Source organism: Macaca mulatta, chromosome 7 (assembly GCF_049350105.2).
Source record: "Macaca mulatta isolate MMU2019108-1 chromosome 7, T2T-MMU8v2.0, whole genome shotgun sequence".
NCBI classification, from domain to species: domain Eukaryota; kingdom Metazoa; phylum Chordata; class Mammalia; order Primates; family Cercopithecidae; genus Macaca; species Macaca mulatta.
In genome coordinates, this window is record NC_133412.1 from 77,994,542 (window position 1) to 78,007,063 (window position 12,522).

The 12,522-nt window shown below is 43.6% G+C and overlaps 1 protein-coding gene across 20 annotated transcripts in view; it reads right to left on the reverse strand.

The window, feature by feature from the left end:
• NTRK3 (neurotrophic receptor tyrosine kinase 3) overlaps positions 1 to 12,522 on the reverse strand; it is a 386,973-nt gene that overhangs the window by 305,602 nt on the left and 68,849 nt on the right. For all 20 annotated transcript variants that reach the window (XM_077937781.1, XM_077937778.1, XM_028850223.2 and 17 more), the window contains 2 exon segments: positions 12,366 to 12,440; positions 11,558 to 11,629 (listed from right to left, as the gene is read on the reverse strand). In XM_077937781.1, the coding sequence (XP_077793907.1) occupies positions 11,558 to 11,629; positions 12,366 to 12,440 (147 nt within the window).

A 12,522-nucleotide genomic window follows, 5' to 3' on the forward strand; every position in this document is an offset into this window, starting at 1 on the left:
ACACCTCAGCAGGGTGATACTGTGATATGATTCTTTACTATTTATATTTGTACATTCCAATAATAAAAGTGATTTTCATGTAATATTTGCCTATATGCCCTTCTTTTTTTTTTTTTTTTTTTCCTTGAGACAGAGTCTTGCTGGGTCACCAGGCTGGAGTCCAGTGGACCAATTTCAGCTCACTGCAACCTCTGCCTCCCAGGTTCAAGCGATTCTCCTGCCTCAGCCTCCCAAGTAGCTGGGACTACAGGCACGTGCCACCAAGCCCAGCTAATTTTTGTATTTTTAGTAGAGATGGGGTTTCACCATGTTGGCCAGGATGGTCTTGATCTCTTGACCTCATGATCCACATGTCTCGGCCTCCCAAAGTGCTAGGAGTATAGGCAAGAGCCACTGCGCCCAGTCCATATGTCTCTTCTTTTAAACAGGGCTACAGTGGTTTCTGCCATACATAGAAGTCTGAGGATCTCTGGCTAGATAAGACCCAAGGAAAGTAGACAGGATAAATATGATGGGAGGAATGCCACACAGAGGGTACGAAGGCCCAGATTCTAGTCCTGGCTCAGCTCTTACAAATGGGGATCTTGGTCAGAATTCTTCTCAACTCAAGACATCTCTCTTGTCATCCAGAAAATGATCAAGTCAGACTAGAGTCACTTGTACATGCAACAAATCGCTACTGATCACTTGGCATATGACAGGCATTGTTCTCAGTGCTGGAGATACAACAGGTAAAAGTTCTGGCTCCATGGAAGTTTACATTCCAGTGCAGGAGACAGAGTATCAACTCTTAAACAAATAGCTGAATGAGATACTTGCAGATGATCACTAGTAATAAAGGCAAAGGAAATGATTAAGCCACATGATGGAATAAAATGTGATATATTTGTAAGGAGAAGGAAGGCCACAAAGTTTGAGCAGTCAGAGGAGGCCTTGCTAAGAAAGTAGAATTTGAGTGAATGATGAAAAGGGGCCAGCCATGCCAAGATCCAGAGCAGGGTATCTGTCTGGGTCAGATGGGTAAATAGGGACAAAAACTCCAATGTGGGAATGAGCTTGGCACATTTAAGGGACTGAAAAGGCTCATAAGGAGGCAGCAGAGAGAAGAAGGGGAAAAGTGCAAGACAATTAGAGAGGGAGAAAGAAACTATCCATGTGAGTACTGTGGCCGTGGAAAGGGGCTTAGCTTTTATTGTAAGTAATGCAAGAAGTAATTGGAGGGCTTTAAGCAGCTGAGTGGCATGACTGGATTTATATGTTTAAAATATCAATCTGGCTGGGCTAAATGCTCCAATTAAAAGACACAGACTGGCAAATTGGATAAAGAATCAAGACCCATCAGTGTGCTGTATTCAGGAGACCCATCTCACATGCAGAGACACACATAGGCTCAAAATAAAGGGATGGAGGAAGATCTACCAAGCAAATGGAAAACAAAAAAAGGCAGGGGTTGCAATCCTAGTCTCTGATAAAACAGACTTTAAATCAACAAAGATCAAGAGACAAAGAAGGCCATTACATAATGGTAAAGGAATCAATTCAACAAGAAGAGCTAACTATCCTAAATATATATGCACCCAATACAGGAGCACCCAGATTCATAAAGTAAGTCCTTAGAGACCTACAAAGAGACTTAGACTCCCACACAATAATAATGGGAGACTTTAACGTCCCACTCTCAACATTAGACAGATCAACGAGACAGAAAGTTAACAAGGATATCCAGGAATTGAACTCAGCTCTGCACCAAGCGGACCTAATAGACATCTATGGAACTCTCTGCCCCAAATCAACAGAATATACATTCTTCTCAGCACCACATCGCACTTACTCCAAAATTGACCGCATAGTTGGAAGTAAAGCACTCCTCAGCAAATATAAAAGAACAGAAATTATAACAAACTGCCTCTCAGACCACAGTGCCATCAAACTAGAACTCAGAATTAAGAAACTCAATCAAAACCGCTCAACTACATGGAGACTGAACAACCTGCTCCTGAATGACTAGTGGGTACATAACAAAATGAAGACAGAAATAAAGATGTTCTTTGAAACCAATGAGAACAAAGACACAACATACCAGAATCTCTGGGACACATTTAAAGCAGCGTGTAGAGGGAAATTTATCTAAATGCCCACAAGAGAAATTTATCTAAATGCCCACAAGAGAAAGCAGGAAAGATCTAAAATGGACACCCTAACATCACAAATAAAAGAACTAGAGAAGCAAGAGCAAACACATTCGAAAGCTAGCAGAAGGCAAGAAATACCTGAGATCAGAGCAGGACTGAAGGAGATAGAGATATAAAAACCCTTCAAATAATCAATGAATTCAGGAACTGGTTTTTTGAAAAGATCAACAAAATCGATAGACTGCTAGCAAGACTAATAAAGAAGAAAAGAGAGAAGAATCAAATAGTCGCAATAAAAAATGATAAAAGGGATATCACCACTGATCCCACAGAAATACAAACTACCATCAGAGAATACTATAAACACCTCTACTCAAATAAACTAGAAAATCTAGAAGAAATGGATAAATTCCTGGACACATACACTCTCCCAAGACTAAACCAGGAAGAAGTTGAATCCCTGAATAGATCAATAACAGGCTCTGAAATTGAGGCAATAATAGCCTCAATTTATAATAGCCTACCAATAATAGCCTACCAATAGGCAATAATAGCCTACCAACCAAAAAAAGTACAGGACCAGACGAATTCACAGTCGAATTCTACCAGAGGTACAAGGAGGAACTGGTACCATTCCTTCTGAAACTATTCCAATCAATAGAAAAAGAGGGAATCCTCCCTAACTCATTTTATGAGGCCAGCATCGTCCTGATACAAAAGACTGGCAGAGACACAACAGAAAAAAAGAGAATTTTATACCAATATCCCTGATGAACATTGATGCAAAAATCCTCAATAAAATACTGGCAAACCGAATCCAGCAGCACATCAAAAAGCTTATCCACCATGATCAAGTGGGCTTCATCCCTGGGATGCAAGGCTGGTTCAACATATGCAAATAAATAAATGTAACCCATCATATAAATAGAACCAAAGACAAAAACCACATGATTATCTCAATAGATGCAGCAAAGGCCTTTGACAAAATTCAACAGCCCTTCATACTGAAAACTCTCAATAAATTCGATATTGATGGGATGTATCTCAAAATAATAAGAGCTACTTATGACAAACCCACAGCCAATATCATACTGAATGGGCAAAAACTGGAAGCATTCCCTTTGAAAACTGGCACAAGACAGGGATGCCCTCTCTCACCACTCCTGTTCAACATAGTGTTGGAAGTTCTGGCCAGGGCAATCAGGCAGGAGGAAGAAATAAAGCATATTCAATTAGGAAAAGAGGAAGTCAAATTGTCCCTGTTTGCAGATGACATGATTGTATATTTTAAAAACCCCATCATCTCAGTCCAAAATCTCCTTAAGCTGATAATCAACTTCAGCAAAGTCTCAGGATACAAAATCAATGTGTAAAACTCACAAGCATTCTTATACACAAATAACAGACTAACAGAGAGCCAATTCATGAGTGAACTCCCATTCACAATTGCTTCAAAGAGAATAAAATACCTAGGAATCCAACTTACAAGGGATGTGAAGGACCTCTTAAAGGAGAACTACAAACCACTGCTCAACAAAATAAAAGAGGACACAAACAAGTGGAAGAACATTCCATGTTCATGGATAGGAGGAATCAATATTGTGAAAACGGCCATACTGCCCAAGGTAATTCATAGATTCAATGCCATCCCCATCAAGCTACCAATGACTTTCTTCACAGAATTGGAAAAAACTACTTTAAAGTTCATATGGAACCAAAAAAGAGCCTGCATTGCCAAGACAATCCTAAGCCAAAAGAACAAAGCTGGAGGAATCACGCTACCTGACTTCAAACTATACTACAAGGATACAGTAAACAAAACAGCATGGTACTGGTACCAAAACAGAGATATAGACCAATGGAACAGAACAGAGCCCTCAGAAATAATACCACACATCTGCAACCATCTGATCTTTGACAAACCTGACAAAAACAAGAAATGGGGAAAGGATTCCCTATTTAATAAATGGTGCTGGGAAAACTAGCTCACCATATGTAGAAAGCTGAAACTGGATCCCTTCCTTACACTTTATACAAAAATTAATTCGAGATGGATTAAAGACTTAAATGTTAGACCTAAAACCATAAAAACCCTAGAAGAAAACCTAGGCAGTACCATTCAGGACATAGGCATGGGCAAGGACTTCATGTCTAAAACACCAAAAGCAATGGCAACAAAATCCACAATTGACAAATGGGATCTAATTAAAGAGCTTCTGCACAGCAAAAGAAACTACCATCAGAGTGAACAGGCAACCTACAGAATGGGAGAAAATTTTTGCAATCTACTCATCTGACAAAGGGCTAATATCTAGAATCTATGAAGAACTCAAACAAATTTACAAGAAAAAAACAACCCCATCAAAAAGTGGGTGAAGGATATGAACAGACACTTCTCCAAAGAAGACACTTATGAGGCCAACAGACACATGAAAAAATGCTCATCATCACTGGCAATCAGAGAAATGCATATCAAAACCACAATGAGATACCATCTCACAACAGTTAGGATGGCGATCATTAAAAAGTCAGGAAACAACAGATGCTGGAGAGGATGGGGAGAAATAGGAACACTTTTCGCTGTTGGTGGGACTGTAAACTAGTTCAACCATTGTGAAAGACAATGTGGCAATTCCTCAAGGATCTAGAACTAGAAATACCATTTGACTCAGCCATCCCATGACTGGGTATATACCCAAAGGATTATAAATCATGCTGCTATAAAGACACATGCACACATATGTTTATTGTGGCACTATTCACAATAGCAAAGACTTGGAACCAACCCAAATGTCTATCAGTGATAGACTGGATTAAGAAAATGTGGCACATATACACCATGGAATACTATGCAGCCATAAAAAAGGATGAGTTCATGTCCTTTGTAGGGACATGGATGAAACAGGAAACCATCATTATTCTCAGCAAACTATCGCAAGGACAAAAAACCAAACACTGCATGTTCTCATTCATAGGTTGGAATTAAACAATGAGAACACTTGGACACAGGAATGGGGACATCACACACCGGGGCCTGTCGTGGGGTGGGGGGAGGGGGGAGGGATAGCATTAGGAGATATACCTAATGTAAATGACGAGTTAATGGGTGCAGCATACCAACATGGCACATGTATACATATGTAACAAACCTGCACGTTGTGCACATGTACCCTAGAATTTAAAGTATAAAAAAAAAGAAAACAAAAATGCAAGACGCCTAGTTAAATTTCAATTTCAAATAAACAACAAGTAATTGTAAAATAAATAAATAAATAAAATATCACTCTAGCAACTGTGTTGACAATGAAATGTAGCAGACAAAAGTGAAGGCATGGAAAACCTAAGTTAGAAGGTTACTGTCACAGTGTCAGAGGAGGGGATGATGACTTGGACCAAGACAATAGACATGCGGATGGAAGGGGTAAATAAGCAGATGGATACAAAATATTTTACGAAATTTATTAAACAATGTCAGAAGAAGAGGGAAGGCAGGTAAAAGAAAGAGAGGCATCAAGAATGTCTCCCAAGGTTTTGGCCTGAGCAATTTGATGGATGGTACCACTTACAAGCACAAGAAGCATTGAGGAAGAAGAGGCTGGGAGGAAGGGCTTGGTATGAAATCAAGAATCCCGTCTTGGCCAACTCGGGCATGCAAGTAAGCAGTTTGATATGGGAAGCTAAAGGGCAGGGACAGGAATACAAATTTGGGAGCTGGTTCTAAGGACCCCTCAAGCTTTGACTATCTATGATTCTACACAATTGGAGACCAACATGTGTAGGGAGGAACTCTTTAATAATAGCAAAAAATATATATTGAGTCTTTCCTACTACATTGTCTTAAGCACTTTCCAGGGGTTGTCTTATTTAAGGCTAAGAACAATCCTATGAAGTAGGAACTCTTACTTTCCTTTCAAACCTCGGAGAAGTTCAATAACTTGCCTAAGGTCAACAGCAGGAAGTGAAAGATCTAGGATTTGAACCCTGATCTTTCTATCTTTAAAGCCCACGCTCCTCATTGTCAGCTACCCAGCATTTCATGGCTAACTCCTCCACAAAGAACAGAAGAAGAGGATACTCGTGGAGAAGCAGTGAGGGAGACCAGTGTGCCAGTTGCCAATCCTTTTGGGACTTGGAGAAAAGTCTCAGTGCAGAGGTAAGGGGGCAGGCAGAAAAGCAAAAATTTACTGAGATACTATCTACACGTCATCTTGAAACTCAGAATCTGGGATTATTTCAAGGAGAAAGGATATTGAGTAATTTATAATACGTAATAAATCCATATTACCATTTTTTCACCCCAATAATCTCAAGAGAAATGTATTACATATGGAGTCAGTGTCCTAAAAGGGTAGGGACCCTGGCTACCTCTTCTTTTCCTATCCACCCAGCATCGCTGACTTCCTCTCCTTGCAAACATAACACAGTTGATACAATCATGCTCAAATCAGGACATTCTCCATCTTTCACCCTACTCTGGCGACTGACACTCCCAGCTAAAGATTGAGTGCACGTTTGCTTCCAAAAGAAGGAGAAATAACTTAGTCCGGCATCTAGAGCTTTTTGGAAAAGAGCAAGAAATGGAGCCCAAGAGAGATCCCACCACAATCAACTCTAGGGATTAAATAAATTCTCTTGGCTTGCTGGAATCTTACATTAAATATTCTTGGAAATAAGTAGGCCATAGGCTAATGCTAAGAAATCTTTTGTAATAAAGATACTCAGGTTGTAATGTAACTGTCATTATAGGATTTGACCTGAATAGAAAGAGGAACTAAACAGAGCTTTCTCAACAGAGCTCTTTGAGGATGGATCGTGCTGAATCCCCAGGGGGAAAGAGCAGCTCTTTCACGGAACTTTAAAGATGCCCACCCCTCCTATAAGAAGTTCTTGCTGTGAAAACCAGAGAGACAAAACGCTCCTGGAATGTAAAAAGGTACACGGACTTCAGATTCAAAGGATTTAGAGTCCACATCCTAATTGTTCCACTAACTTACTGTGTAACCTTAGGAGAACTCAGTTATAACTTCTGAGTTTCAGTGTTTGCATCTATGAAATGGGGAGAGAGGACTCCTAACTTAGAGCTACTGTGGGGAGTAAGTGAGCTTATATTTGCCAATGCACCAGGCACAGTTCTTGGCACACAGGAAGTTCTCAACCAGTATTAGCCTTTCCCTCTTCTTTTCTGATACCAGCAGTTCTATGTGGTTTTCTAAACACAGTAATGACTAGCAAAGCATAGTAACTTTTTAAATTGCTTCTGTGAAAAAACATTGCCTCTTCTGGCCCATGAGCTATAGTGGAAAGATTCCTGGAAAGAGAATCAGAGGACTTAGGTGCAGTTCTACTTCTGCTACTTACAAGTCAGAGCCTCTCTGAGCCTATCTTCTGTGCTGTAAAATAAAGCTGCCTACCATATCCCTGCCCCCAGGATGGTTATGAGAATTCAATGAGATAATGTATGGAAAAGCACTTTGAAAACCATAAAGAGCTCTATGATGAAAGTAAGTACCATTGTTTGAGTGCAGCTCATAGACAGACATCTACATTCTTCATGTATGGGATCCCAGACTGTGGCGATCCAGTCTGTATGAGCCATATCAGAGAAAACACACCCCATAAAGGGAAAGAGGGGCTGGTTGCAGAAACAGGGCTCAGAGGACTCCAAGAACAACCCAAGTTCAATAATGCTGGTGGACAAGATCTCTACTCAGGTGGAAATAAATAAAGTTGTCGGCTCATCAGTTACAATTGCTTAGGTCCTTTGTGAAACTGACAGCATCTACAGAGAAGTCTACATACAGTCTAGAGCAAGTGAGGATAAATGGAGAGAATAGAGAACTCATCCGGATTTATTCATCAGTGTACAATGAAGAAAGACGCTGGAGAATATGAGTATTCCAGTCACCAGAGAAGTGGGCTCCACTGTGAGACTGAAATTCAGCTTTTCCAGGACAAAGAAGTGGTTACAGTACCCATCAAGGTTACCTAACCCCTTCTTTTTGATTCTATCATCAGCACCAGCAATAATAACTTTAATTACTATCATTACTAGCAACTGTCCTCTCTGAACGCTCACTATTTGCTGGGCACTGGACTGAGAGCTGTATGTGCCTCTTATCATTTAATCTTGACCACATCCCATCCCTCGAATAGACACTATTATTATGACCACTTTTCAGATTGGCATATAGCTATTCCAATTATCAATCTCAGAAATCCATATCCTTAAAAATCCTTAATCCAAAATTCTTAGGATCAGAGAAGGGATACGAGGGTGGAGAATATTCCCATCTCTCAAAAATGGGCTTCCCTTGATGTGTATTCATCCATATCTCATTTTCCACAGTCTACAAAAGGTAGAGAAAACTGAAACAGTCAAGAAAAGATGGTCAGTCACTCATAAACCATGAAGTAGGGCCCAAGAGTCCTAATCTCCAGCCTACCATGTAGCAGACAACTTGGCCAAAACTTTGTCAATTCATTTTCTACCATGAGGAAGAATTACACTGATTAATGCACCGGTAGCTTAGGGATGGGAGACAGTTCAACCAATCAGAAGAATTTGGACAATTTGACATCAGTACTAGAGGCAATGATATCACTTCCTACTTCTTATTTTGTACAGAGGAGAGACGAAAAGATTTCTCAGCCATCACCTCCCCGCCTCCAAAAAAAAAAAAAAGCCGCCAAGCCAGGGCTCGGCAATTAGTGTTGGAGTAAGTGATCATCTTGTGATTGCTCAGCTGGGGCCAGAAGACTTGTAAATGCATTTAGAGGACAGAAATAGAAGATGTTGTGAGACAGCAGAGAAACCTGGCCCATTTGCCAGGAGAAAATGTCCCAAAGCTGCCGGGAAATTTACTCAATTGGAAATTTGATGTGTGTCTTCATAAATAAGAAAAGTTAATAAATAAAACCCTTGGATGAAGCCAGTGCCTATGCCTCACCCTATTGACTCGTCTCTCTGTGACCCCCAGGCTCCTCTGGGCGTCCCACTGTGCCTATCAGAGCCACTTGACTGGATGCTGACTTTCTTGAACGAGGTTGAGCACCCTGACTTGCCCCTAATGCACAGCCAGACTCAAACTAGGGGTGAACTAATGGTCATCCATCCTTCTCGGTAATCCCCCTGTAACCAATAGCAAGTACTTTGGCAAGTGTGTGTCCAGGAGAAATGTGGCCAATGTGTCCAGGAGAAAACAGGGCCCAAGGTCATGGGCAGGTTCAACGGTATCCTTGGGTCCTACTCCAACTAGGTCCTCCTACCCACAAAGCCTTGGGAGTCTTGCAAACCTCCACAAGCCTCTATCACTGCCACCACTCAGCAGACCCAGGTCATTCCAAAAGAGACAATGGGTCACAGCCCTCTTCCAGGATCCTTAAGGGCAAGCCAAAGACATGCTCTGGTACAATCCACTTCAGAGACACCTGCAGCCCAAGATGCAACCCTGCTCCCACTCCAGAGCCTGGGTCCCAAAGCTTCTCCTTCTCCCTAAGAGCTGCAGGGACACCATACCCTAGAAGGCTCTGGAACCTGAACACCCAGTCCCTGTCCTCAAAGAGAAGAGGGTTTCTCTCACATCGACAGCGTCCCTCCCCCAAATATGACCTCACACCACAAGCTGGCACTCTATGTGCCACATTCTGCTCATGGAAGTAGTTTCGTTTGGCCCATGGAGTTGAAGGGTCTTGTTTTTAGTTGGCAGCATTTAAAACTTGAGTTGTTTCATGGAATCTCCAAGTCTTCTGGAAACAAGTCTGACCACAGCAGGCCCCACCTCCATGTGGCAGCAGTCAGCTGGAACTGATGACTGGTTGCCTCTTTGGAGGGAACACATGACCCCACCTGGTCCACCATGGGCATTTGGCTTTGTGACCCTTGTATTAATTACTATGAAAACAGAGCCTTCTCAGCCTTTCCCTTGGGATGTTTTACAGTGAAACTCAAACCCCCAATAAAATAAACGCCTGGAACATCTGGTCCAAGACCCTCCTCTGGTCCCAGCTATGCCTCCAGTTGCAAAGAACGCACATCAGGAGACTCTCACCACAGACGCTACCCTGCGGCAAGGGGCAACAGCTAAATTAGACAGCCGAAAGGGAGGTCTCAGTCCCCTGGAGCTGATACATCTGGCCCTGAGCAGTGGCCATAGAGCCTGCTATTTCCAGAGAGATAAAAGAAAGCTCCGCAGAAAGCAGAGGTGGCCATACTGATAAACAAATATTTATCGAGCACTCACTATGTGCTTGGGAAAACACACAGAGCCTGGGGGTAAGGTCAGGACTCCCCAGAAAAGAAAAAACAACTCGTCCACCGGGATTCACTGTGATCTCTTCCCTTTCCCCACCTCCCCTACCCTCCACTTCCCACAGCTCCCCTGGATGTTCTGCTCCTGTGCATGCAATTTCTCTCCAGCCCAGCTGCCCTTCCAAATGCAATAAAATAAAATAAACACCTGGAACCTCTGGAGCAAAGTGCTCAGTCAGTGAAACTTCTAAGTGGCCACAGGAAAGACTAGCCCAAGGCACACCACTTCTCCACTTTCTCCCCAAAGGCAATAGACCCCTCCCCACCTGGTTCCTGCAGAGCCTCTACTCTTTGGGAATATGCCCAGTGGATGTCCGAGATGGCCACTATCCTTGGAGTTGACCCAGACAACAAGTACCCCTCTACAGGTGCAGCAGGTTGGCACTTCCCCTAATCACTCACCCCAGGCTTCCTTTCATGCCCACTTTCTCCCCAGGAAATGGCAGTCCTCAATTAAATCCCAAAGTCTATCCACCTAGAACTGGGCTTAGAGAGGAAGCATCAACTCTTGTGATTCCATCCCCACTAGGGAAAGGGGAGAGACAGGGTGAAGGAGGCACAGACAGACAGGAACCCCCACCCATAACCACCTGACCTCTAACTTGTCCCAAACAAAGCTGTGTGACTTTATACAGATGTTTCCACTTCTCTGAGCTTTTCCCCATTGAACCCAGAATCTATTTAGACATAACACTGGCTATTGGCCATGCTTTCTTTCTTCTTGCAACCTCCAAGTCCTAACACACATACACACTCTTATGGGCCTATGTATGGTCTCAGAAGTGTAGTATTCACATTACATATGAGTAGAATTCCCTATCATTTACATTCCCACAAAGTTGCAAGTTTTATCATGAAAGTGAACAAACTTGGGTGTCAGGAGACTGACTCTCCCTCTCAGCCCCTAGTCCTAGATTTTTCCTTCTGACAGGAACCTCAGAGATCATCAAACCCAAAATAATACTTTTAAGAGGCAAAACTGGAAGCCCAAGAAAGTTCAAAACCTCGCCCAAGAGCTCCTGGAGGCAAAGCCAGGTCTAGACCTCAGGTCTCCAGCTTCACTGCCCCGAGAGTCCCTGCCATGTGCCCCCCATTCCTGCAGCCCAGCTCTACTCACATGTAACGCAAGTGGGGGTTCTTGGCAAAGGCTCTGGGCTGAATGCTCCGAAGTCCTGAGTTCCTGATGGTCCTAGACGGAGAGCAAAAGAGGATCAGCAGAGCTGAAGTGGCAGAGGGATGTCTGCTCTGGGCTGAGGCTGGCAGGGGGTGAGGCTAAGGCTGGCCCTGCAGCCGCCCTGTGGGTCATCTGCACCTCTTCATTGCCAGTCATTACAGGTGGCCCGCTGGGGTGCTCAGTGGAGGCATCTGGGCTCACTTGCCCCGGGGCCCTGTGTGAGGCTGGGAGGTCAGAGGTCGTACTGGCAGCTGCCCTTCATCCATCCTGGCCAGTGGGTAAGGACCAGGGCTTCTGCTGGTCCAGTGATGGCAGGGCTGCAGCCCTCTTTGTTCCTTGTCCCTCTCCCCACTCCAGGTCCCCACAGTCACTAGCACTGACATCCAAGGGAGGAGGTAGCTGGGAAATCTCATACTCCATGGGGCTCATCAGTCAAGCACAAAGCTAGGGAAAGGACACTCACCCAGCATGCCTGGGTTCCAGGCCTGCCTTGAAACCCTACCTTCAAGATGGGAATTCACGCAACCCCCTTGCCTCTCTAGACTAGGGTGAAACAAAGGGGTGTGAAGAGATGGCCTTTGAAGCCTCTGGTGTCCCCTAAGTGTATGTTGCCAACTCTACCAAAAGAAGACCCAGCAGGGGAAGCACCAATGGCAGCCTTGCTGTGCCCCTCACTCCACCCCAGAAGGCAGACCAGGCAACACTCGCCCCTTCCACAGGGAAAGACCTCTCTGTGGCCGGGTGCACTCACAGATTTTGGAGTCCAGTGTAGAGCTCCATGTCCACGGCATTGAGCGTGTGAAGACTGCGCCAGTTCTCTATGTGTCTGTAGGGGAGGAGGAAAGATAAGGGTCACCAGATGCAACAGAAATGGGGCTGGCTTTGGAGCCACAGAGACCTGGGTTTGG